This window comes from Ooceraea biroi, chromosome 10, assembly GCF_003672135.1.
Source record: "Ooceraea biroi isolate clonal line C1 chromosome 10, Obir_v5.4, whole genome shotgun sequence".
NCBI lineage: Eukaryota > Metazoa > Arthropoda > Insecta > Hymenoptera > Formicidae > Ooceraea > Ooceraea biroi.
In genome coordinates, this window is record NC_039515.1 from 13661472 (window position 1) to 13689457 (window position 27986).

Consider the following 27986-nt stretch of genomic DNA (forward strand, 5'->3'; position numbering starts at 1 on the left):
GAGTTGTGCTGAGTTGTACTACTCATTCTCTACGAGAGACATGCATAAAAATCGGAAATGAATTTGAGAGTCGATAATTATTAATGAAAAAGGGGTGGGGGTGAATAAAAAATTTGACATTTTCGAATTTTTTCCACTTGTGCCGGATTGTGCTAGAGTAGCACAACTTTTTCAAGTGACAAAATTTCCTCAGACCGCTAGATATCGCAGTACAGAGAAAGTTAGGACTGAAGTGTAACGGTTTTTTAGGAATAGAAAATTTCAAACTCTTATAACTTACGAACGGCGAACGATAATCGAATTCTGCGAGTTGTGCTGGATTGTGCTACTCAAAATCTACGAAACATATGCATAAGAAGCGTGGATTATCGTGAAGATTAGTCAAAGTTATCCAAAAAATGGTGAGGGCGAAATAAAAATTTGACATTTTCGAATTTTTTTCGGTTGTACCAGATTGCGATCGACGAGCACAACTTTTTCTAATGACACAATTTCGTCAGATTACTGGATTTTGCAAAACAGTCGCTGATAGGAACTTAGGGTTTAGGAATAGAAAAATGCAAAACTCCATACCGTCCAAACCATGGTACATAATCGAATTTAGTAAATTGTGCTGAATTATGCTAGTCAAGAAAAATGAACGACTATCGAAAGTAGTAGGTAAAATGGAAAGAGATTGATAAAAAAAGTCAGCAAAATTCGAAAAGTGCGCGGCTACCAAATTTTTCGTTTTTTATTTTTTTTTCGAAAACGGTTTGAGATATTGAACTGCGGTTTGCGGCACAATATGGCACAAACGTAGCACAATTCAGCACAATCAAGAAAAAGATGAAATTCAAAAAGTGCGGGGCTAACTTCACACACGTTATATGTACTTTCATATTTTTGTGATTAAATTGATTTCAACGTTCCCGCGCAAGATGAATCTGTCTGAAGTTGGCCTCGAATCAGGTTGCGAATTCGTATACTAAAATTTATTAGAAAACCCGACTGTATGTACTTCACTTTTGATTATATTAAAAACGGAACAGTTTCTTTCGGAATATTCTTCAGAGAAGACGCGGTATTTGATATCGTAATTATTTGCACGAAATTTACAACACCAATCGCACGATATCAATTTTGCACAATTTCGGAGGAGCGTCCGAGATGCTGCGCGGTACCGACCAATAAGCGGGCCGTATTTTGTAATACAAATCAGCCGGTTACACTTGCCGCACCGTGTTTACCGGCCATGCTTGTTTGTGACCTTCAGCTGTGTCTTTAGTGGGATAGAGGTCGATCGACTTGCTGCTGGCTTTTCTCGCTTGCTCCGACTTGCTCTTCGAGTGAGAACGCACGTTGTTGCGTCTTGCGCGATCATTTTGTATCCGATCATCGATATCCGTAGGTAGGAAACTTTCGAATAATGTGTCACGCTGTTTCTTCGTAAGTGGGTTTCCGATTTGCTCGCATGTTTTATTAACCAACGCGTTTTACTCGCAGCTGTGACAGATTCGTTTGACGTCTCGCGACTTTATACTTTTAGTGAGAAATGTCCGTTGACTTGCCCTTAGGATATTTGTGTACTCGTGATTTATGATGTATTCTCGTTATTTTATTTTATTATGCATGGATCGTTATTGATTTATGCGTATCAAATTTATTAATTATTAATTTAATGCTCTCCAATCTTATTTTGTTATTTATCAATTGTTATGTCTCCATTTGTCACATATCCTTTTATGACGTCATTGCGTTATTTCATTCGTGAAATTATTTGGCATGTAATATCATCTGTCATTTGTTATTAACTGTGAGTACTAATCTCTATGTGCTGGCTGCGCTGTACAAATGAATTTGTATGCGTATCTCCACTTATACTTAGTGTATGCGTGATACTTGGAACAATGTTGCGTGTCTGTAGCTAAAGTATCTATGTATCTGTATATGTGTCAATTAAAATCAAATAAAAATCGTTAATCCATCATTCTTGGTTTCTTTACAACTTACGTTTCAGTAATACATTAATAGAACAAAACTATTAGTATTATGTACAGGGTAAGATTTCTTCTAATCCCTCTTGTATTTTATTAATTAAATTATAAAATATATAATGTGTACATGTATGTGTGTGCATGTATAAAACGTCACAAATATGTAAATTGCTTGTATTAGAGAAGCTTATTGTTTTTAATGATTCATACATCACGTACGTAACGTTAAAGGTATTTTATGGAAATACATGTATAACGTAATCTACACATTGACCAAACTGTATCTTAAAATAAAATAAAGATAAAATTATATCATTTACACTATTCATTATATATCTGTTATAGGTAGCACGCATAAACAGTTTTGCTTGTATGTATAAGTGCTGTGGACAAGTGATATTACCTGCTTAATAACTTTTCAATTCTTTGATCACCTGAGCGCAATTAAGTGTACACCTTAATCGCTTTGACAATGCCTTTAAGACGCTTTTTTAACAATGTGAGCAGACCGTTCAGAAGGGTCTATAGAAGCATTCTACAATTTTTTAGTAGATATTTCCTCTGTAAAAGAAGTAATGGTGTAAATTATAGTGTAAGTAATAGCAAACATATTCGTTTATATATATATATAAAACTACAAAATCATTCTCTTACTGAACTGCTGTAATAATGCGAATGTGATGTTTAGTGGCGATTAAAGATCTTTATCTGCATTTACCAGACCTATTAGAGTTAATAGTTGTAAGTCTTATGGCAGGAAGCAGTTGTATTATATTGTAATCTTATCGTATAGGGTAAGAATAGCTGCAGCTTTTATGTATGCTTATACAGCAGAACGTTGTAATGCAATATTATGCACGCTTGCTAACTGCTTTGTGCCAATAACTTATATTAAGGCTTATACGCTGGCTAAGTACACATTCGTCTTCTACGTTTGAGATGTAAGTATTGTCTCTTCACGAGACAAATATGAAGTCCATCCGATGAAGATCCTTGTTTGGAGTGGATTTGAAAACAAGTATTTTATTCGAAAACAAGTTTTTTGTTTTCCTCTGTTGTTTGCTTCTGTTATAGATTTCTATATTATCAAATACGTATTTAATTGTTTTTCGCATCGTTTATCTGTGTTATTTTTCTGAAAAGTCCTCAGAATATTTCATTATTTTGTTTATCTCAATTTCTCCCGCGTTTGACAAATGTTTTTAATTAAATTTTACGAGTCAGAGTCTAAGTAACTTGTAATATAGTGTCCTATCTGTTTGAAATTTAAGAATTTAAGAATTTATAATCCGATTTGATAAAAGTAAATTGTAAGCAATATGCGTTGCGTGTCCAATAAAACTTTTTTCCGTGATTTCAGATAATTAGAGATATGGAGCTCCTTGAAATCGAGCAAATAAGAGTTTTAACTATCAACAATGATGAACATCTAGATGGGATACTGTACAGACTGGAGAAAGGTTTCTGAAAAAATCACATATTAATCTTAATATTGCATGTTTTTTAATTGGATTTAATTGCATGCTGTATTCCTATGTTCTTGTAGTATAGTGTATTTCTATTTTAACTGAAATCTGTTTTTCTTTCATGGGCAGGATGGACAGTGGAGTTTAAACTCGGGGCTTCCCTTCTTGGAAAAGCGCTTAATATTTTTATAAATCATCCATTGTCGCCTGATAATCATTTCGAGAGACGTACTTACTATCAACTGCAGTGGGTTAGCGAATCGGCTGGAGTAACGTGCATAAAGTTAACTTTAGCTGGTTCATTCCATTATTATGCCTCTGATCAGTAAGGGTTTACTGACACATTGCTAATAGTTCGCTTTGCTATGTGAAATTTTATTTTTCAACGATGCATCCGTTTTGCAGAGAGGGAAAAATTGTTGCTTCTGGTTACTTGCTGGTGGATCCTGTACTGAAAGTAGGCGAAGATGAGGTGTTACCTTTGGATTGCATTCAGATTCAGACAGTCTTGGCAAAGTGTCTAGGACCTCTCTCTACGTGGGACAAGAAATTATTAGTAACTCGAAATTCTGGGTATAACGCGATTCATTTTACGCCGATTCAGGTAACGTTAAATACAATCAGTGTAGAATTTATTAACTATTAAAACGGCACTGGCAATAAACGTGAACTCATTTCAGGAATTAGGGAATTCTAAATCGTCCTATTGTCTAATGAATCATGCAAATCTCAATCCTATTTTCGACGATGATAATAATAGCCCATTCACTTACGATGACATTAAACGATTTGTAAATAAGATACGAACTGACTGGAAGGTAGATTATCATCATGAATGATTTATAACTATACAGAATAAGAGAGAGGGAAAGAAAGAAAGAAACATGCATTTAGCTCAAATATATCCTTTTATCTTGTAGATGCTGAGCATATGTGATATTGTATTAAATCATACGGCAAACGAGAGTCCTTTTCTACTTACTCATCCAGAATGCACGTATAATTGCGTGAACAGTCCTCATTTACGTCCGGCGTACATCTTGGATTCGATGTTGGTCGAATTAACGCTTCAAGTAGCCGCTGGAGACTGGGAGTTTAAGGGTATCCCCAAGTTAATCGAGACCGAGGATCATCTAAATGTAAGTTACAGATCATTTCCCATTCTTTTGTTGATCTTAAACGTTTGTACGATCGGAATTTTGTTTTTCATATCCACTCTGTTCAATTTATCTTGCATGTACTTGCACTTTGTTTCCAGGCGGTTCGTCATGCTCTGCACACGTATTTTTTGCCGAGTGTGAGGATACACGAAATGTACACTGTCAACGTCAACAAAAAAGTAGCGGAGTTTTTGGAATTTGCGCGCAATTGTATGCCGCAGAAGCTGCCAGCTATATTTCAGGAAATTTCAGTGATACAAAGCCCCAATTTCGGTAGATTGACGTCAACCGTAGACATGGAATGTGCCCTAAGGAAATATAATACTTTCAGGTACAAAGGCAAAATAATATGGTCGAATATTTCGTTCGGCGCTCGCAGCTACATTTCTTGCACGTTTTTGTTCTTTTGTTCTGCACGCAGAGTCGATTGTTACGATGAAGAGACTCGTTTGAGACGATGCGCGGAAGATTTCAAGAATAAATTGGAAGAACTCAACGAAGCTATTACCAACGACATACAGATGCACCTAAACGCTGCCGTTGAAAACGTGATTGCTAATATAAGGTATCACAGAGTGGCAACAGATGGGCCAAGGATTAGAGTAATTAGCGCAAGGTCTCCTCTGGTTCCTAGGTAATTCGAATCATCCACATCATGCATACACATATACACATATGTTGTGCAACATAAAGATAATATTAAAATTTTTGCTACTTATATAGATACTTCACTGATTACACATCTGTAGAAGAGCTCACTCTAGAAGAAAAAGAAGAGATAATGTATTCGAGCAACGGGCGTTACCTGATGGCTCACAATGGTTGGGTCATGAATGGCGATCCATTAAAGAATTTCGCGGATCCTGATTCGTATGTCTACCTTCGAAGGGAACTTATCGCCTGGGGAGATAGCGTGAAGCTCAGGTAAGAGTACCGTTGGAGCTAAAGATGTGTGTGTGCTGAATTGTATATTTAGAACTCATGATATAGCGATATGTCGTAATATGTATTACAGATACGGGACGAAACCAGAAGATTGTCCTTTCCTATGGAATTACATGTCGACCTATGTCATGCAAACAGCGGAGATATTCGATGGTGTTCGACTAGACAATTGCCATTCCACACCGATCCCTGTTGCGGAGGTATGCGCGCGATGCTAAAGCGATGTCTCAAGACCGGAGTGTTTATTAAAAGCCCGAATTTTTTCACGAATGTTGCAGTATATGCTTGACGCCGCACGACAGGTCCGTCCAGATCTCTATGTCATCGCAGAATTGTTTACCAACTCCGATCAGAAAGACAACATCTTTGTAAATCATCTCGGCATTTCTTCTCTAATTAGAGGTATATTGTTGCTTACAATTAACATACAATTAACTATCATAAGCGGATTATTTTCCTGAATAATAGCACGAGCGATTGTCTTATACAGGGTGTCCCGGGTTTTAACCGACAAACTGCGGGAGCATATTCTACTAGTGGAAATAAGAAAAGTTTGCTTAGAAATGCTTTATTACAAAGTTATAAACCAATATTGAAAAGAAATATGGGATAAGTAACAACGGAACATAGTGTAGAATTTGGAAGGTCGAAGATGTTTATGTTACGTGTATTCACATGTATTCATGTTCACTATGTTGAAACGATTCAGTATGATTGTTACTTTCACAACAGTAGCTGTTAGATTTCAATCGTCGTGTCAACTAGCAATTACTATCAGAATGCCAAAAGTGTTTTCAAATGAGGAATACACCGATATTCATTTCGTGTACGGATTCTGTGACGGAAATGCACGAGCTGCCGTACGAGAGTATCAACGTAGATTTCCCAACAGGAGAGTACCAGATAGTTCTGTGTTTAGTAATACCCATTTGCAATTACGTAATTTGGGTTCATTTCGACCTATGAATGAATATGATGATGTTCGTTCAGCTCTAAGACACCGACGACGCTCGGAAAGAATCTTAAATCTTCGCCAAAACAGCTGGATACAGTTAGACGGTTGTCCATCGCACTATGCTAGACAAGTTAGAAACTGGTTAGATGAACATTACGCTCATAGGTGGATTGGTCGAGGAGGACCGGTTTTCTGGCCTCCAAGATCGCCCGATTTAACGCCTCTTGATTTTTATTTATGCGGAACTTTAAAAAATAAAGTTTACAGTACAGAAGTAATCTCGCTTGAAGATTTAAAGCAACGAATTACTAATTCAGTTACTGAGATGCAACAAAATTTTCAGGAATGTCGTACTGTAACAAATTCTGTACTACGTCGATGTCTAGCTTGTATCGATGTGCAAGGACAACATTTTGAAATGCGTCACTAAATCATTGCGTAGATAATTTTTATTTTTGTGAAAAAATCCGTTGTTACTTATCTGATATTTCTTTTCAATATTGGTTTATAACTTTGTAATAAAGCATTTCTAAGCAAACTCGATATAAGAATTTTTTCTTATTTCCACTAGTAGAATATGCTCCCGCAGTTTGTCGGTTAAAACCTGGGACACCCTGTATATTAAAATATTTTAGAAAATTTCATTTATATAATTCGATACAAATAGATATATCTTTACATTACAGAAGCTATGTCTGCGAATCATAGTCAGGAACAAGGAAGATTAGTGTATCGTTATGGGGGAGAACCAGTTGGAGCGTTCCTGCAGTCGCAAAGGCGACCGCTAGCACCAAGCATAGCTCACGCTCTCTTCATGGATGTGACCCACGATAATCCCTGTCCAGTGCAGAAACGAAGTGTTTTTGATTTTCTTCCAAGTGCCGCACTCGTGTCGATGGCGTGCTGCGCCAGCGGTAGTAGTCGCGGTTACGACGAATTAGTGCCTCATGACGTAAGCTAACTCATGACACGAGTTTATAAATTTCTCAATCTCATCGGGACTCGACAACATCCTGTTTCTTTTTTTTCAGATACACGTAGTGGAGGAGGAGAGGCAGTACACTGGCTGGAAAGATGACGTCAAGCTAACACGGGAGTTCGTTAGCCCGCAAAGTGGTATAATTGCAGGTAAAAAAGCGTTGAACGATTTACACTACATGCTTGGCCAGCAAAAGTTTTCCCAGGTATGATATCAAAATGAATAAATTGTTTGCTCACTTTTCATATACGATGAAGGATTAATATGTACAAATGCCAGAGGAATGTATTTTTCTCGATTCTCTAGGTATTCGTTGATCAAATGGATAATGACATAGTAGCTGTAACGAGACACTCGCCAAGTACCCACGAGAGTGTAATCCTGGTTGCGTTTACAGCATTCCAACACCCCGACAGCAATAATCACGACCTGAGAAGACACGTGAGACCACTGAGAGTGGAGGGTGTAGTAGAGGAGATTATATTGGAAGCTTGGCTCTCGCACGTTGATGCCAAGTGAGGCAAATTTTCATGTTTTTTTAAGAGGAGAGTCATTTACTTTCGTTTACCGACCACTATAAACTACTTTGCAGAAGCGGCAAGTCACGTTTCTCTCCCATCTCGAGATACATAAAGTGTATTGACTACATAAATGGATTGGCCGAATATAAATTGCATCTTTGGCAGCACATACAGTGTTCCGACTCGTCGATAGTCAAGAAGGTCAATTCCGGTGATCCTCTTATCACGCAGCTCGATTTCGTGAACTTTCAACCTGGTAGCATCATAGCTATACGGTAAAACAGATGGAACATTTACCTTTCAAATCCTCAACTCACAACGTATTTCAACTGATGAATCACGTTTACCAATTTCATTTCAGAGTGGCTCCTCATGCGAATATAAGACCGGCCCTAAGAAAGCTCCATGATACTATTTCGGAAATGATTCTTTTAAACGAGGAATCAGAGTTACAGGATATAATTCATAACATGGATTTCGCAGATTTGAACGTTGCCTTATATAGATGCGATCAAGAAGAACGAGAAGACACGTCGAATAAATTTGGAGTGTACCACGTGCCGGGGTACGGGTCCTTGGTGTACGCCGGACTTCAAGGTAACTTATCGGAATATTTAAAAGACTTTTCAAGAGACTTGATTTAAAATTGAAGTTTGAATCGTATCTTACTTGACTAATATCGGCTTAAAAATATTAGGTATTTTATCCGTGCTGGCTGATATTCGCTCAGAAAATGATTTAGGAAATCCTCTGTGTGACAATCTTAGAAAGGGTAACTGGATGATAGGTAATATTGTTAAACTGTGAATCTAAATTTTGAGATAGTAATCACGCGAGAATATCTGATTAAAATGATTAAAATGATTTAAAAATCCACAGATTATACGTGGCAGCGTTTGAAAGAGAATGAAGGTACGAAGCCTCTTGGAATGTGGCTTGAAGAAGCAACGAAACCATTTAAAGTGCTTCCGAGATATTTAGTGCCATGTTATTTTGACATATTCATCGTGAACATTAACTTGCACCTTCTCAGTCGGTGCTACACTTTGATGTCAAAGTAAGTATCGAATTGAACATTAAACCGACTCGTTAATAACTTACAAGTAAATTTAGAATTTCCTGAAGTGTTTACTTCTTAATTGCGGATTTTATGTTAACATTATTAACATTATTGTACCATATTATTACAGTTTTGTTAAATACGGAAATACGTTTGTTAAAATGCTGAGCTTGGTCTCGGTACAAGTGGGCGGCGTAATAAAATCGTCGCAATTACCGGATCTATCGCCGGATCTCGATCCACCGAAGCCGAAAATTAAGGACGAAAACGGAGAGAAGAAGCAAGTGTGTTTAACATTATCGGCGGGTTTGCCACACTTTGCAGTAGGCTACATGAGAAACTGGGGTAGAGACACCTTTATCGCCCTCAGGGGATTATTCATTCTAACGGGCAGGTATGAGGAAGCGAGATTCATCATTCTCGGGTATGCTGGTACCTTGCGACATGGCCTGATACCTAATTTGCTCGATAAAGGATACCACGCCAGGTACATATAATATTTTTTACACGCCTTTTAAATGAACATATCAGAAAAAAAGTTTCAATCGAGCTTTATTTTATTTCCATAACATTGTATATATAGATACAATTGTCGTGATGCCGTATGGTGGTGGCTGTATAGTATAAAGTGTTACATTGAGGAGGCCCCGAAAGGTATAAACATCTTATCTGATAAAGTTTCAAGATTGTTCCCGACGGACAATTCAGCAGCCTTAGCCACAGGAGAAGTACGTCGTTTATCAGAGAGAGGATCTCACGCACCCCCTAAGATTGTACCTCACGTGACACATAAAAAATGTTTTCAGGAACAACCGTTATCCCAGGTAATGCAGGAGGCTCTCACAGTACATTTCCAAGGACTCTTCTTCAGAGAAAGATTTGCCGGGCCAAAGATCGACGAGCACATGAGCGATCGCGGATTCAATAATCAAATCGGTGTTGATCCGGATACTGGCTTTGTGTTCGGTGGCAACTCTTTCAATTGTGGCACCTGGATGGACAAGATGGGATCCTCGGAGAAAGCCGATAACAAAGGAAAGCCAGCCACTCCTAGGGACGGTTCGGCAGTGGAAATAGTCGGCCTAAGCAAGTGCATTCTCAATTTCCTGGCCGAATTGTCGAGACAGAATCTCTTCCCGTACAGCGACGTTCGTCGTGTCGGTCGTGACGGTAAAGTTCTCGAGAGCATCGCACAGATAGAACCACACCCATAATAATAATAATCGCACGCATTTTTATCACGCAATTCTGTGAATTACAGGTGTTGTAACAAATTGGACTTACGTACAGTGGGCCGACAAGATTCAGGCGAATTTCGAGAAACACTTTTACGTGAACGAGACTCCAACGAGCGAAGAGTCTGAACTGATTCATCGACGAGGCATATACAAGGATACTTACGGAGCGCAGCAAGTCTGGGCGGATTATCGGCTCCGGCCCAATTTCGTCATTGCTATGGTTGTCGTGAGTATTACGATCGTCACCTAGAGATATTCCATTGAATGATTTTTACTATGCAGTGCATCAGGTAACGGTAAAAAAATGCTCTGATAATCACACAGGCTCCAGAATTGTTCAACCCGTATCACGCTTGGACAGCATTGAAGATGGCGGAAAAGATACTGCTGGGCCCGCTGGGGATGAAGACACTAGATCCTGAAGATTGGGCGTACAATGGCTATTACGATAATTCCAACGATGGTTGTGATCGTAATACAGCGCACGGGTTTAATTACCATCAGGGACCCGTAAGTACTATTCACGTGTTGCGCTCGCGTATCTGTCCCTTGAATATGTAAGGATTAAAATACGCTCTTCAAGATCTATCTATTTAAGGGGGAAGCCTGCTTTAGAACGTTGGAAATAAGGTATAATTTTACGAATTTTTTTGGAGAAACTATACAGCGGATCATTATAAAACTTTGATGCATTTATTAGTACATGTTTAAAAATAAAAAAATTATTTTTTGATTTGAATATATCGCCTGTAGAGGTCGTCCTGGAGGCATCTTAGTGCAGCCGGCATTGCAAATTGGTGAGCATTCTCCTGCCTCCAAATTTCATCCAAACTGAAAAATTGAAATATTTTCTCGTTATTTATGAATTCCCATCGTCGATGAACCTTTAATATTCATAAAAACATTAAGTTAAACAATTATTTTTGCATGAAAAAGTTCAACAACTTTGCCTAAAAATCGTACTTTTGTGTTCTAAGCTCCACCATTTTGGCACTTTTCAACTTTTTTCTTCTCTCTTTGGTTCATCGACGATGGGAATTCATAAATAACGAGAACACATTTCAATTTTTCAGTTTAGACGAAATTTGGAGGCAGGAGAATGCTCACCAATTTGCAATGCCGGCGACGCGGCTGCACTAAGATTTCTCCAGGACGACCTCTACAGGCGATATATTCAAATCAAAAAATAATTTTTTTATTTTTAAACATGTACTAATAAATGCATCAAAGTTTTATAATGATCCGCTGTATAGTTTCTCCAAAAACAATTCGTAAAATATACCTTATTTTCAGCGTTCTAAAGCAGGCTCTCCCCTTAAGGGGATGCTGGAGTTGCTAGTGAACTATTTTTTCACTATAGCGATGGTAATTGCAGTTTCGAAAATTCTCTTTATTGCTTGTGCAGAATAAAAAATCCTTTTCCACAAATGAAGTATAGATAGAAAGAAAGTCCGCTCTACAGGACTTTATATTCAAAATGGAACAAAGTTAGAAAAGACAAATGCAAGTTTTTAACTTTTTGCCATTTTGAGTATAAAGTCCTGTAGAGCGGACTTTCTTTCTATCTATACTTCATTTGTGGAAAAGGATTTTTTATTCTGCACAAGCAATAAAGAGAATTTTCGAAACTGCAATTACCATCGCTATAGTGAAAAAATAGTTCACTAGCAACTCCAGCATCCCCTTAAGGGGAGAGCCTGCTTTAGAACGCTGAAAATAAGGTATAGTTTACGAATTGTTTTTGGAGAAACTATACAGCGGATCATTATAAAACTTTGATGCATTTATTAGTACATGTTTAAAAATAAAAAAATTATTTTTTGATTTGAATATATCGCCTGTAGAGGTCGTCCTGGAGAAATCTTAGTGCAGCCGCGTCGCCGGCATTGCAAATTGGTGAGCATTCTCCTGCCTCCAAATTTCGTCTAAACTGAAAAATTGAAATGTGTTCTCGTTATTTATGAATTCCCATCGTCGATGAACCAAAGAGAGAAGAAAAAAGTTGAAAAGTGCCAAAATGGTGGAGCTTAGAACACAAAAGTACGATTTTTAGGCAAAGTTGTTGAACTTTTTCATGCAAAAATAATTGTTTAACTTAATGTTTTTATGAATATTAAAGGTTCATCGACGATGGGAATTCATAAATAACGAGAACATATTTCAATTTTTCAGTTTGGACGAAATTTGGAGGCAGGAGAATGCTCACCAATTTGCAATGCCGGCTGCACTAAGATGCCTCCAGGACGACCTCTACAGGCGATATATTCAAATCAAAAAATAATTTTTTTATCTTTAAACATGTGCTAATAAATGCATCAAAGTTTTATAATGATCCGCTGTATAGTTTCTCCAAAAACAATTCGTAAAATATACCTTATTTTCAGCGTTCTAAAGCAGGCTCTCCCCTTAAGGGGATGCTGGAGTTGCTAGTGAACTATTTTTTCACTATAGCGATGGTAATTGCAGTTTCGAAAATTCTCTTTATTGCTTGTGCAGAATAAAAAATCCTTTTCCACAAATGAAGTATAGATAGAAAGAAAGTCCGCTCTACAGGACTTTATATTCAAAATGGAACAAAGTTAGAAAAGACAAATGCAAGTTTTTAACTTTTTGCCATTTTGAGTATAAAGTCCTGTAGAGCGGACTTTCTTTCTATCTATACTTCATTTGTGGAAAAGGATTTTTTATTCTGCACAAGCGATAAAGAGAATTTTCGAAACTGCAATTACCATCGCTATAGTGAAAAAATAGTTCACTAGCAACTCCAGCATCCCCTTAAGGGGGGAGCCTGCTTTAGAACGTTGAAAATAAGGTATAATTTTACGAATTTTTTTGGAGAAACTATACAGCGGATCATTATAAAACTTTGATGCATTTATTAGTACATGTTTAAAGATAAAAAAAATTATTTGTTGATTTGAATATATCGCCTGTAGAGGTCGTCCTGGAGGCATCTTAGTGCAGCCGGCATTGCAAATTGGTGAGCATTCTCCTGCCTCCAAATTTCATCCAAACTGAAAAATTGAAATATTTTCTCGTTATTTATGAATTCCCATCGTCGATGAACCTTTAATATTCATAAAAACATTAAGTTAAACAATTATTTTTGCATGAAAAAGTTCAACAACTTTGCCTAAAAATCGTACTTTTGTGTTCTAAGCTCCACCATTTTGGCACTTTTCAACTTTTTTCTTCTCTCTTTGGTTCATCGACGATGGGAATTCATAAATAACGAGAACACATTTCAATTTTTCAGTTTAGACGAAATTTGGAGGCAGGAGAATGCTCACCAATTTGCAATGCCGGCGACGCGGCTGCACTAAGATTTCTCCAGGACGACCTCTACAGGCGATATATTCAAATCAAAAAATAATTTTTTTATCTTTAAACATGTGCTAATAAATGCATCAAAGTTTTATAATGATCCGCTGTATAGTTTCTCCAAAAACAATTCGTAAACTATACCTTATTTTCAGCGTTCTAAAGCAGGCTCTCCTCTTAAGGGGATGCTGGAGTTGCTAGTGAACTATTTTTTCACTATAGCGATGGTAATTGCAGTTTCGAAAATTCTCTTTATCGCTTGTGCAGAATAAAAAATCCTTTTCCACAAATGAAGTATAGATAGAAAGAAAGTCCGCTCTACAGGACTTTATATTCAAAATGGAACAAAGTTAGAAAAGACAAATGCAAGTTTTTAACTTTTTGCCATTTTGAGTATAAAGTCCTGTAGAGCGGACTTTCTTTCTATCTATACTTCATTTGTGGAAAAGGATTTTTTATTCTGCACAAGCGATAAAGAGAATTTTCGAAACTGCAATTACCATCGCTATAGTGAAAAAATAGTTCACTAGCAACTCCAGCATCCCCTTAAGGGGAGAGCCTGCTTTAGAACGTTGAAAATAAGGTATAATTTTACGAATTTTTTTGGAGAAACTATACAGCGGATCATTATAAAACTTTGATGCATTTATTAGTACATGTTTAAAGAGAAAAAAAATTATTTGTTGATTTGAATATATCGCCTGTAGAGGTCGTCCTGGAGGCATCTTAGTGCAGCCGGCATTGCAAATTGGTGAGCATTCTCCTGCCTCCAAATTTCATCCAAACTGAAAAATTGAAATATTTTCTCGTTATTTATGAATTCCCATCGTCGATGAACCTTTAATATTCATAAAAACATTAAGTTAAACAATTATTTTTGCATGAAAAAGTTCAACAACTTTGCCTAAAAATCGTACTTTTGTGTTCTAAGCTCCACCATTTTGGCACTTTTCAACTTTTTTCTTCTCTCTTTGGTTCATCGACGATGGGAATTCATAAATAACGAGAACACATTTCAATTTTTCAGTTTAGACGAAATTTGGAGGCAGGAGAATGCTCACCAATTTGCAATGCCGGCGACGCGGCTGCACTAAGATTTCTCCAGGACGACCTCTACAGGCGATATATTCAAATCAAAAAATAATTTTTTTATCTTTAAACATGTACTAATAAATGCATCAAAGTTTTATAATGATCCGCTGTATAGTTTCTCCAAAAACAATTCGTAAAATATACTTTATTTTCAGCGTTCTAAAGCAGGTTCCCCCCTTAACGTACTGCAATGTTCCTTATTATTCGTACGTTACATCTCTAGGAATGGGTTTGGCCAATAGGCTATTTCCTGCGAGCACGCTTACATTTTGCAAATTTAGTCAGCGGAACAAACGAGTTACGTCGCGTAATCGAATCGACTTACATCATCATTTCGAACCACTATATGGAACTATCTACCAGTCACTGGAGGGGCCTCCCCGAGCTCACCAATGAGAATGGAAGCCATTGCGAGGGCAGCTGTCGCACGCAAGCGTGGAGCGCATCGTCTCTAATGGAGGTTTGTGTTGAACCGAATTCCTCATCGGCGTTTCTTACGAAAGTATTGAAAATACCTCAAAGCATTGTTCGTAATTATGAAAATTTGTTTGTCCTGCTTCTTCAGGTACTCTACGATTTGCAAAAGATCAAAGAAAAGTTGAAAATTGATGAAGACAGAGCCATAAATTGATGCAATTCCGCGTGTGCTCACCACCACCAGTTGCACCTAGAACAATTAAACTCAGATACAAAATGTAGTAGCGCCGGAGATACAGCTGGCGACCAAAGTGCGTGCTTTCCTGCCGGAGTGGTAGCGACACCGCACACATCGGAAACACACGCATTTCATATCCCACACTTAGCCATAGTGAACGCGCAGTCCCGCAAATCCGCGGTTGCTGCTGATTACGCACTTGTAGGGAACGACGATGTCGCAGTTGACACCGAATTAATTTCTACAATCGATAGGAAACACTTACATAACACAAATTTCGATAGTCCGTCTGACGGTCTTCCGTATCGTACCGGCAACTCGATGGAGATTTCATCGGACGCTCAAAGAGCTCGGGGAGCTCAGGATCACGCGGTGATAGCGAACGATGACGGAAGCGACGGCGAAGCGGCGAGTGTTCGAGTTCTGTCAAACATTGATCACGAAGAAATCGAAACAGCCGAGGAGCTAGGTAGGCCGTGCAAGCGCGACATCCGAGATCACTACGAGATGCAATGCAGTCCCGACACGGCGAGGATGCCGATGAACGCGCTTCCGTTTCCACACCGTAGCGAAATCTACGAGAAACGTGCGAGACCGAGGAACAGTCCGGCGTACACTGATCGTCTGGTTTACGCGAAGGAGTCATCGCTCGCCGTGGAAGTGGTCCCGTGTCAACGGGACGACGTCGCATGCTTCAAGTATTCGCGGGAGGGATCCAACGACATCCTCTGCTCGCAATACGACCGGAGCCATGCTTGTATGCCGGTTTATAATTACGCGAGGACCAACGCTGCGGGTATATTTTATTCTCACTGCTGGCCTCGGGATATCTTCGACCTGAAGACGCCGTTAAATCCTAGCATCCGCGTAATTGGCCGCGTCGCTGACGACATCGTAGCAAATACACAGTTGTATCGCTGTGCAAATAATTATCACGCGAGAGTACCGAAAGCCGGCTACGCACCTATGATATTTTACCGCGAGCACGGAACTGCAATGAGTCGCACAAAACGCATTAGTTGCGATAACAATGGCCCATCGAGTCCTTTGATTTATTTATCGATGCATCGATCACAAAATGAGGATGAAGACGACACGAAGAAACATCGACAGAACAGAAGTCTGTTGTTGCTGGAACCGTTGTTAATGCCGGAATTCGCGAGTTCTGGGCATAAAAAGAATATGAAGAATCGTGTTTTGCGTGGATCAAAACGCGAAATTGTTATAATAATAATAATAATCTACGTGTTACGTTTCTCATTCTTGCTATAGTGCCTCGTTATACTTTGGCTATTTTTCTCAACTGTCTTATACAGTTGCTGATTAAATTTGTTATATTATGAAATTGTTTATGCGATTGTCTAGGAAATTTTATATTTAAAACTGCTACGTGATACTTTATTGTCATTAATTTCGCATTACATTCGTCTCTACCGTTGCCACGAAATGATCGAAATCGGATATATGTATAATTTATAATTTATATTTTATTGTTACATATTGTACTCATACATGCGTTTTACTGACGCTCTCTACGTGAACAGTTAATCGTAACTGTTCTCTGCGGTAGACAAATTATTAATTATCTTAATCACTAAATCTGTATCACTATCAGCAAACCATCCGTGAGTCTATCAAATTGGACATACACGAGATGTGAACATTATGAATTTTATATAAAAGCTCGCATAATTTCTACCTCTTATATAATTTAGCATGTGTTTCATATGTTTTAAAGCAAAGGGAGCTATGGGTTTTAATTATTTATTGAGGTTGCAAAATCTTATTCGAGACGCGTTCATATATAACTATGAATCGAAAATTTAATTTTATCAATTGTTTTATCAAATGTGTAATAGTTCCTACTGTTAATTGCATCACAATAATTGGAAATGCAAAAATATTTAATGATGTATAAATTATATGAAATGTTGATAAATTTACATGATTGAAACCTCCATACAGTTCGTCCTTTTAATATATACGTTAAAAAACAAGAGTCTATTAGAGAATATTTTTTTAACTTCTTGAAGATGCAATCTACGGATTAAAAGTCCTAGATTTATATTCTTGTATTATGTATATGAACGGGAAATCTATAATGAAGGGTGGTTTATATATGATAAAAGATATCCTTTGATAGATACCAAAAATGTCATTATTGTATTTATCAGAATGCTTTCGTGATAAATGTTTAAGATTTTAAATTAGTTGTGCACATATTTACATGATTAATATGTTTCATCGTATGTTGATTTATTCTTACTGAACTTTTCATCTAGTTTAATATGTATATATTTGTTTGTTATTTCTATCGAATCTATTTATTTAGAGCACAGAATCGATTAAAACAAATGCAATTTATAAATTAATATTAAAAAAGAAATGTCAAAATCGAATTATATTATAAGAGATCAATAGATATGTGCATAGATCATATGCCAGGAATAATAAAACTAAGCTTCAATAAATAATAGTTTTAGATGTGTATACGACGATGTACATGTGTATATACGACAAAATAAATAAAAATTATTTATTAGTATCAACATAAACCGAATCATACAGAACAGAAGATAAAAAATTGAGACATAAAACTATATTTTTCCTAATAAACGTAATATATGTACATGTATCGTATTAAATGTGACATTCATTACACCATTATCAGCTTCTGTCTCCTAAATTGCACTATAATTCTTATAAAAAAGCGTTTTTCATTTCGATACCACTCTAACAACAGCGCACTTTCTTCCTTCATCGAATATAATAAGTTATAAATAGACTTCACAATGAGAGAGTGTTTTGCCACAATTAGAGTACAATTTTGCCTGAATTCGCGTTCTTGACCGTTCGTTCTCGACTTCGATCCAAATTATCAAAGCAAGTATCACGTAAGCCAATTTTTACGATGTTCATAGTAACATGCACTCTATTATTTTACGACTAATAATTCTCATAAATTATCTACGATCGTCGCATTGCTCGATAGATGATGTCACGTAAACGCCTGAAGCCAATTTACATCTCTACGTTCGCATCTAATTATCCTTTAAATATCGTCGAACAATCCTCTGGGCGGAGGACCCACGCGACTCGTACTCGTAGAGAACGCCCTCGCGGTGCTCGGATCGTACGAGTTGTCGTCTTGATTTTCCACGTCATATTGATTATTCGCACCGTAGCTCTCTCCACCGAAAGTCATGCCGATGTAATATTCCGCGGGATCAAAGTCGTGCAGCAGACCCGCTCGCGCCGACTCGACTGACTCGTCTCGTTTCAATGGACGTACTAGAAAATGGACAACAGTGTCACGTGTACAATGCATACTTTATGTATACGATGCGTATTATTCTTTCGTTAGACGTACCGGTGTCTGTACTCTGTCGCGGCGTTCTGTAACGCTTGCCCACTGAAATATTGAATCTTTCTTGCATCTCGCGTCGCCTATACATAGAATCCTCCGCTCTTTGCCGTTTGCGTCTCTCTGTAACGAGAGACCGTGTTATTTTTCGGTCTGTTACTCGGAATACTCGAGTATTCATATCTAATTTCACATTTTTTGTTCGCATATCAGACAAATGGCTATTCGAAGACCACTTGATGTCATATTTGCGTCAAATTAAAAAAAGTTAAGTTAAAAGTATTTTACAACAAATCGATCTTTTATCAATCAATGATTTACCTCTCTTTATAAGTTCTCTCCCTTCATCCACGAGATCCGTCGTAAACTCGTCGTCGTCGAGAAACTGTTGAAAACCCAGCATGGAGAGCAATCTACTACCTAAGCTAAAGTACGTCGCTAAGCAAAACGCCAGAATTGCCATGGGAAAGTACACGTTAAAGCCATCGGATATTATGGAAATCACGTCCATATGGCCCATCACCTGAGGGAAGCAACAAGAGAAATAAATACAGCCGAGTGTAAGGAAATCCGCCACACTGGTTAAGCGTTGTTTACTACCTGCGTGTAATGCGTCTCCAAGATATGAGTTTTAATAATGTGAGAGTCCATGTGGATAAGTCCCAGAAAGTTAAGACACATTGGTGGCGTTAAGCGACACAGCATCATCCCGCTGAATATCAGACTGTACTCGTTCGTTTGATGATGAGGCGCCAAGTAATACAGATTCAATACCCGGATTTTCAGCACCGTTGAATAAGCGCAATAGCAAAGATACGCGATAATCAGTGTGGAGAGTACCTGAAAAATCGAGTGTGAATAAAACGTGAATTGTGAAATGTGAAGTGTGCTTTAATTATTCTCACCTCTATCGTGAAATAATCGTAGTTCCTTTTCGCTAAATTTAGAAACTGAGCGAATAACGACAACACGGGAGACTTGTTGAAGAAAGTTACTTCCGACCATACTACAGCCACCGACAAGCAACCAGCGCAAACGGCAGCCACTTTCAAGACGTGACTTTGCACGATGCACTTCCAATACCACTCTGAAATTTAAGTTATGAGATTGTTGTATAAATTGAATTATATTTAATAAATAATCATAATATAAGACAAAATGAAAGAGAGGTGATACAACAACTTACCCACAATGGGATTGTATATGATGCGGAACGGAAGCGAGCGATGCTTAGGAAAAGACGGCTTGAATCTTCGATCGTGACTCACTTGATTCTTTGCCACATCCTCCAAACTGAAGATCTTATCCACTAAAATGCCCCATTGTGTCTCTATGCGTTGCAAAGTTTGCAATGCTTTTATAGTCTAGAATGAAAGCAATAAGATATGAAAAAAGAAACGAATGTTTTATGTTATTTGTGAATATATACAGGGTGTCCCGGGTTTTAACTGACAAACTGCGGGAGCATATTCTACTAGTGGAAATAAGAAAAAATTCTTATATCGAGTTTGCTTAGAAATGCTTTATTACAAAGTTATAAACCAATATTGAAAAGAAATATGAGATAAGTAACAACGGATTTTTTCACAAAAATAAAAATTATCTACGCAATGATTTAGTGACGCATTTCAAAATGTTGTCCTTGCACATCGATACAAGCTAGACATCGACGTAGTACAGAATTTGTTACAGTACGACATTCCTGAAAATTTTGTTGCATCTCAGTAACTGAATTAGTAATTCGTTGCTTTAAATCTATCTGGTACTCTCCTGTTAGGAAATCTACGTTGATACTCTCGTACGGCAGCTCGTGCATTTCCGTCACAGAATCCGTACACGAAATGAATATCAGTATATTCCTCATTTGAAAACACTTTTGGCATTCTGATAGTAATTGCTAGTTGACACGACGATTGAAATCTAACAGCTACTGTTGTGAAAGTAACAATCATACTGAATCGTTTCAACATAGTGAACATGAATACATGTGAATACACGTAACATAAACATCTTCGACCTTCTAAATTCTACACTATGTTCCGTTGTTACTTATCTCATATTTCTTTTCAATATTGGTTTATAACTTTGTAATAAAGCATTTCTAAGCAAACTTTTCTTATTTCCACTAGTAGAATATGCTCCCGCAGTTTGTCGGTTAAAACCCGGGACACCCTGTATATATACCCAGATAGCCAAGTCTGCCGAAAGCAGATGATGCTAACTATCTGCTATCAACTATTACCAGCCAAAAGACAACAAATTTGATACAGAAGTTGTTAACGATTAATTCGACAAATTGGTGCCAGAAATGTAACAGAGCTTGCTCACAAAATCTAAGAAAAGATTGGCGGCAGAAACCGAGCAGAATCTGCGAACATGGCTCGAAGTCGGATTGTCGACAGAAACCGAGCAAGATTTGCGCGCGCGGAATCTAACGGCGGATTGGCAGCAGAAACAGAGCAAGATCTGCGCGCGCGGAATCTAACGGCAGATTGGCAGAAGAAACCGAACAGGATCCGCAGCTTTTGACAGTATTCAAATTTACACGGCTATGAATATGTGTTTTCGCTCCGCACCGCTATGCGGTGCACGCGTCGAGTTCTTGCTCGATGTTGAGATTTAGCCTAACAGTTATATAAGTTAATATACGCGCCTTGGCACCATAATATTAATTTTTCTGAAAATTTTTGCACTTGCGGCACAGAGGCTCCCATGGACGACGTCCATGTAGTTCACGCACGCCACAAGCAATCTGAAGTTCGAAAGCGAAATTCGGACTTCGGATTAGAATAAATTAACAATAAGAGAGAGATTATGCAACGAACTGTCAGAAAGACACATCAAGCCAAATGTACTTTAATTTAACAAACAAACAAATGCGTTCTTTTAACAATTTATTTTGTGTTAAAAGTAAACACATGCTTTAATATATCGTAAATATGAATGGCCAGAAGCTGCAGATTCTGTTCGGTTTCTGCCGTCAATCTGCCGTCAAATGTTAACAGATCCTGCTCGGTTTCTGCCGCCAATCTGCCGTCAGAGTCTGTTAGCAGGCTCTGATGGCAGATCACTATCCTAACGCGGACATAACGGATGCCAATTTGCTATCAACTTCTGCAGTAATCTGTTGCCAATCTGCTGACAGATTGCACACATTTTGCTTACTGGGTGCTATCAACTATTGCCAGCCAAAAGACAACAAATTTGATACAGAAGTTGTTGTTAACGATTAATTCGACAAATTGGTGCCAGAAATGTAACAGAGCTTGCTCACAAAATCTAAGAACAGATTGGCGGCAGAAACCGAGCAGAATCTGCAAACATGGCTTGAAGTCAGATTGGCAGCAGAAACCGAGCAAGATCTGCGCGCGCGGAATCTAACGGCAGATTGGCAGCAGAAACCGAACAGGATCCGCAGCTTTTGACAGTATTCAAATTTACACGGCTATGAATATGTGTTTTCGCTCCGCACCGCTATGCGGTGCACGCGTCGAGTTCTTGCTCGATGTTGAGATTTAGCCTAACAGTTATATAAGTTAATATACGCGCCTTGGCACCATAATATTAATTTTTCTGAAAATTTTTGCACTTGCGGCACAGAGGCTCCCATGGACGACGTCCATGTAGTTCACGCACGCCACAAGCAATCTGAAGTTCGAAAGCGAAATTCGGACTTCGGATTAGAATAAATTAACAATAAGAGAGAGATTATGCAACGAACTGTCAGAAAGACACATCAAGCCAAATGTACTTTAATTTAACAAACAAACAAATGCGTTCTTTTAACAATTTATTTTGTGTTAAAAGTAAACACATGCTTTAATATATCGTAAATATGAATGGCCAGAAGCTGCAGATTCTGTTCGGTTTCTGCCGTCAATCTGCCGTCAAATGTTAACAGATCCTGCTCGGTTTCTGCCGCCAATCTGCCGTCAGAGTCTGTTAGCAGGCTCTGCTGGCGGATCACTATCCTAACGCGGACATAACGGATGCCAATTTGCTATCAACTTCTGCAGTAATCTGTTGCCAATCCGCTGGCAGATTGCACACATTTTGCCTACTGGGTGCTATCAACTATTGCCAGCCAAAAGACAACAAATTTGATACAGAAGTTGTTGTTAACGATCAATTCGACAAATTGGTGCCAGAAATGTAACAGAGCTTGCTCACAAAATCTAAGAACAGATTGGCGGCAGAAACCGAGCAGAATCTGCAAACATGGCTTGAAGTCAGATTGGCAGCAGAAACCGAGCAAGATCTGCGCGCGCGGAATCTAACGGCAGATTGGCAGCAGAAACCGAACAGGATCCGCAGCTTTTGACAGTATTCAAATTTACACGGCTATGAATATGTGTTTTCGCTCCGCACCGCTATGCGGTGCACGCGTCGAGTTCTTGCTCGATGTTGAGATTTAGCCTAACAGTTATATAAGTTAATATACGCGCCTTGGCACGATAATATTAATTTTTCTGAAAATTTTTGCACTTGCGGCACAGAGGCTCCCATGGACGACGTCCATGTAGTTCACGCACGCCACAAGCAATCTGAAGTTCGAAAGCGAAATTCGGACTTCGGATTAGAATAAATTAACAATAAGAGAGAGATTATGCAACGAACTGTCAGAAAGACACATCAAGCCAAATGTACTTTAATTTAACAAACAAACAAATGCGTTCTTTTAACAATTTATTTTGTGTTAAAAGTAAACACATGCTTTAATATATCGTAAATATGAATGGCCAGAAGCTGCAGATTCTGTTCGGTTTCTGCCGTCAATCTGCCGTCAAATGTTAACAGATCCTGCTCGGTTTCTGCCGCCAATCTGCCGTCAGAGTCTGTTAGCAGGCTCTGATGGCAGATCACTATCCTAACGCGGACATAACGGATGCCAATTTGCTATCAACTTCTGCAGTAATCTGTTGCCAATCTGCTGACAGATTGCACACATTTTGCTTACTGGGTGCTATCAACTATTGCCAGCCAAAAGACAACAAATTTGATACAGAAGTTGTTGTTAACGATTAATTCGACAAATTGGTGCCAGAAATGTAACAGAGCTTGCTCACAAAATCTAAGAACAGATTGGCGGCAGAAACCGAGCAGAATCTGCAAACATGGCTTGAAGTCAGATTGGCAGCAGAAACCGAGCAAGATCTGCGCGCGCGGAATCTAACGGCAGATTGGCAGCAGAAACCGAACAGGATCCGCAGCTTTTGACAGTATTCAAATTTACACGGCTATGAATATGTGTTTTCGCTCCGCACCGCTATGCGGTGCACGCGTCGAGTTCTTGCTCGATGTTGAGATTTAGCCTAACAGTTATATAAGTTAATATACGCGCCTTGGCATCATAATATTAATTTTTCTGAAAATTTTTGCACTTGCGGCACAGAGGCTCCCATGGACGACGTCCATGTAGTTCACGCACGCCACAGGCAATCTGAAGTTCGAAAGCGAAATTCGGACTTCGGATTAGAATAAATTAACAATAAGAGAGAGATTATGCAACGAACTGTCAGAAAGACACATCAAGCCAAATGTACTTTAATTTAACAAACAAACAAATGCGTTCTTTTAACAATTTATTTTGTGTTAAAAGTAAACACATGCTTTAATATATCGTAAATATGAATGGCCAGAAGCTGCAGATTCTGTTCGGTTTCTGCCGTCAATCTGCCGTCAAATGTTAACAGATCCTGCTCGGTTTCTGCCGCCAATCTGCCGTCAGAGTCTGTTAGCAGGCTCTGATGGCAGATCACTATCCTAACGCGGACATAACGGATGCCAATTTGCTATCAACTTCTGCAGTAATCTGTTGCCAATCTGCTGACAGATTGCACACATTTTGCTTACTGGGTGCTATCAACTATTGCCAGCCAAAAGACAACAAATTTGATACAGAAGTTGTTGTTAACGATTAATTCGACAAATTGGTGCCAGAAATGTAACAGAGCTTGCTCACAAAATCTAAGAACAGATTGGCGGCAGAAACCGAGCAGAATCTGCAAACATGGCTTGAAGTCAGATTGGCAGCAGAAACCGAGCAAGATCTGCGCGCGCGGAATCTAACGGCAGATTGGCAGCAGAAACCGAACAGGATCCGCAGCTTTTGACAGTATTCAAATTTACACGGCTATGAATATGTGTTTTCGCTCCGCACCGCTATGCGGTGCACGCGTCGAGTTCTTGCTCGATGTTGAGATTTAGCCTAACAGTTATATAAGTTAATATACGCGCCTTGGCACCATAATATTAATTTTTCTGAAAATTTTTGCACTTGCGGCACAGAGGCTCCCATGGACGACGTCCATGTAGTTCACGCACGCCACAAGCAATCTGAAGTTCGAAAGCGAAATTCGGACTTCGGATTAGAATAAATTAACAATAAGAGAGAGATTATGCAACGAACTGTCAGAAAGACACATCAAGCCAAATGTACTTTAATTTAACAAACAAACAAATGCGTTCTTTTAACAATTTATTTTGTGTTAAAAGTAAACACATGCTTTAATATATCGTAAATATGAATGGCCAGAAGCTGCAGATTCTGTTCGGTTTCTGCCGTCAATCTGCCGTCAGATGTTAACAGGTCCTGCTCGGTTTCTGCCGCCAATCTTCCGTCAGAGTCTGTTAGCAGGCTCTGCTGGCAGATCACTATCCTAACGCGGACATAACGGATGCCAATTTGCTATCAACTTCTGCAGTAATCTGTTGCCAATCCGCTGGCAGATTGCACACATTTTGCTTACTGGGTATATTCACGATTAACGAACCTGCCTATGTAGACGAATCAAAGATTTTTCAGTGGGTGTGTCCGTCGGAGTATCATCAGGCAGTTGTCTTCTATTCATTCTGTCCTTCAATTCGGCAGGTATCTTTTGAAAAATCGTCTCCAGGTTGCAATGGAATGGATGACCAGGTCCAATGGATATTGTTGCGATGTGAAGCGACTAAGTAGAATTTTCCATCCATTAAATAGAAAAATGTGTGCAAAATTCTTACGTCGTAAACAGTACACTACGGATCGTGCCTTACCTCGAGTATGTCGTCCACTGTTTCCTCCGCTTCGCACTTGTCCAAACTTAATTTCGCGATCTTAAAGTAGCTGTAGTTCAAAGTATACCCAGGCTTGCTGGCATTCCACAATCCTCGCGGCACTTCCACGAGCGCGTATCCAAGCAGCAAGACCAGTAAAAATAAACCCCACGTATTGGACGCGGAGGACGCAATAGCTTTCAATTTTTGCCTGTCACATGGTAAACGTCGTGTCGTTTATATTCTTTACTCCAACTTTGCCCGTGATCTAACAAGACTTACCCGTCAAGATCCAAGCCAGGCTTCAGTGCAATGTATATCAAGAGTATGCCGCATATGAACAAGTAACTGCCGTAATATATAGCATTGTCAATTAGAGCAGACTTCAATTTTCCGCGTACAGTGAAGTCTCCCGCCTTTATGTAAGACTGCATTAACGGAAGTATCAACCATGTCAGACATTGCGACGTCCAGTAAACTATTCTCCACAAATTCGGAAACACATTATCCGGCACATTAGGCCAAGGCTCCCTACACATGACAAACGGTACTACGGTTGTGTTATCAGAAATTTTTGTGCTATTGTGTATGTTCTGCTCTACACACTGCCTAAATACAGTCTGAAAAAAATGAGGCTTGCTTTAGTTACATTTTGCAGTCTACAAAGAGATTTTACGTATAATTGTAATAAAAGTTAAACAACAATGTGTCAGACGCATAATTACCGAAGAAACATCCAAGGGCAATATGAAGATGATCAATAGGGAAAAGTACCAAGCTATCAATACAGAGACGGTAACTATAATGTGATGCCGGAACACATTTCCATACTTGAAGAGTAAAGTTCCGGCCAGCAGGAACGCCACTATAATCTCCGTCAGAAACGCACCGAGAACCATCTTGTCCGATCTCTCTCGTGACAGCGATGTCTAATGAACTCTACAAGTTTCCGTCGCTAGGCAATTATGCATTTGTGTCAGAGCTGATCTCTGCCTCTTGAGCTTCTCTGACTTTAATCTCCGCCTCCTTTTGCATCTTCTCCAGTTTCTCCAGCGTGACTGACTTCAGCGGGATCAACTTCGGCTTACAGAGTATATAGTTCAAAGTATCCTCCTGATACAGCAGACCTTGCCTCGGAAGGACTATATCGCACTGCTCGATCTGGTCATCCGTAGACTCTGACATTTTTTCATCAGGTTCTGACGCTCCAGGGAACTGATAAATTCCTCATCGTGGCATCTGATGAGGGAAGAAGGGCGCATATTAGAAAATCAATCGTCACGGCGTGACTCCCTTAATCAAACGGACAATCGTAACGAGGATTTTATTTTAAAACATCTCGGATCGATACTGTACAATTCTGATATATTGAACTAGATAAGCGAGAATCGCGTATTCAGCTTTCGCACGGCGCGCCGTGGCTTAGGCTCGACCGTGAGGGAGCACGCGAAGAACGACCGCGATGCTCACAGGTTGTAACTGAAGGAAGGCTCCACGTCTTTGCATACTTAATCCGACGCAATTGATAAAACGCCGCAATTGTCGTTCATTACGGTGAATTTCCTCCTTGCGTGCAAGTGACCAAGCGAGCAAGGAATCGAGGAATCGTGCAGTTACCGTTTCCCCTTGTGACGAGACACGACACGCACGTTATGTACGGGAACAATCGCAGCAGCTGGTTGCCAATCCACAAATCGCTGACGGACAATCCTCACGTGCCCTCGCGGAACCGTGGATCGTCATGAACTGGTCAATGGACTAATTGCACACTGGGAAGCGGGACTGTAATGGACCGCTGTCTGTCAAATTCCACTGTGGCGGCATCTAAGGAGTACAAGGCAGAACTAGTCCGACCAATGAGAGGGCAGCACGAGTACCGAGATTGAGAGCTTTGGAGGAATCAGAGCACAATGAGAAGCTAATTGCTCGCGCTATAAGTCACACGTGCATTACTTAAGGGGAAGCTGGAGTTGCTAGTGAACTATTTTTTCACTATAGCGATGGTAATTGCAGTTTCGAAAATTCTCTTTATTGCTTGTGCAGAATAAAAAATCCTTTTCCACAAATGAAGTATAGATAGAAAGAAAGTCCGCTCTACAGGACTTTATATTCAAAATGGAAAAAAGGTAGAAAAGACAAATGCAAGTTTTTAACTTTTTTCCATTTTGAGTATAAAGTCCTGTAGAGCGGGCTTTCTTTTTATCTATACTTCATTTGTG

The 27986-nt window shown here is 39.0% G+C and overlaps 3 protein-coding genes across 6 annotated transcripts in view; 1 reads left to right on the forward strand and 2 right to left on the reverse strand.

Annotated features, from left to right (window-relative positions):
• LOC105282711 (glycogen debranching enzyme) overlaps positions 1–17993 on the forward strand; it is a 20315-nt gene extending 2322 nt beyond the window's left edge. Inside the window, 24 exon segments of the mRNA XM_011344928.3 lie at positions 3337–3436; positions 3572–3767; positions 3848–4046; positions 4123–4260; positions 4363–4581; positions 4701–4933; positions 5024–5236; positions 5326–5526; positions 5618–5747; positions 5826–5949; positions 7189–7454; positions 7534–7686; positions 7788–7996; positions 8074–8277; positions 8364–8599; positions 8700–8789; positions 8882–9059; positions 9193–9549; positions 9646–9790; positions 9869–10232; positions 10324–10526; positions 10625–10810; positions 14937–15173; positions 15279–17993. Of these exon segments, the coding sequence (XP_011343230.2) occupies positions 3337–3436; positions 3572–3767; positions 3848–4046; positions 4123–4260; positions 4363–4581; positions 4701–4933; positions 5024–5236; positions 5326–5526; positions 5618–5747; positions 5826–5949; positions 7189–7454; positions 7534–7686; positions 7788–7996; positions 8074–8277; positions 8364–8599; positions 8700–8789; positions 8882–9059; positions 9193–9549; positions 9646–9790; positions 9869–10232; positions 10324–10526; positions 10625–10810; positions 14937–15173; positions 15279–16640 (5943 nt within the window). The 3' untranslated portion in view covers positions 16641–17993.
• On the reverse strand, positions 17891–26666 carry LOC105282715 (LMBR1 domain-containing protein 2 homolog). The gene is made up of 10 exons (XM_011344940.3): positions 26493–26666; positions 26050–26387; positions 25768–25978; positions 25506–25682; positions 19919–20096; positions 19638–19819; positions 19333–19572; positions 19054–19255; positions 18739–18855; positions 17891–18659 (listed from the first exon to the last, which is right to left on the reverse strand). The coding sequence occupies exons 1-10, from the start codon at positions 26664–26666 to the stop codon at positions 18421–18423; spliced, it is 2058 nt and encodes a 685-aa protein (XP_011343242.1). The 3' UTR covers positions 17891–18420.
• LOC105282714 (BBSome-interacting protein 1) lies at positions 26579–27553 on the reverse strand. 4 transcript variants are annotated; one of them, XM_011344939.3, is made up of 2 exons: positions 27417–27553; positions 26579–27006 (listed from the first exon to the last, which is right to left on the reverse strand). In XM_011344939.3, the coding sequence occupies exon 2, from the start codon at positions 26950–26952 to the stop codon at positions 26731–26733; it is 222 nt and encodes a 73-aa protein (XP_011343241.1). In that variant the 5' UTR covers positions 26953–27006; positions 27417–27553; the 3' UTR covers positions 26579–26730. The 4 variants fall into 4 exon arrangements, with proteins under 4 accessions (XP_011343241.1, XP_011343238.1, XP_011343239.1 ...); XM_011344936.3 differs by having other exon boundaries at positions 27385–27550; XM_011344937.3 differs by lacking the exon at positions 27417–27553 and adding an exon at positions 27238–27378.
• Positions 27554–27986: the final 433 nt, after the last annotated feature.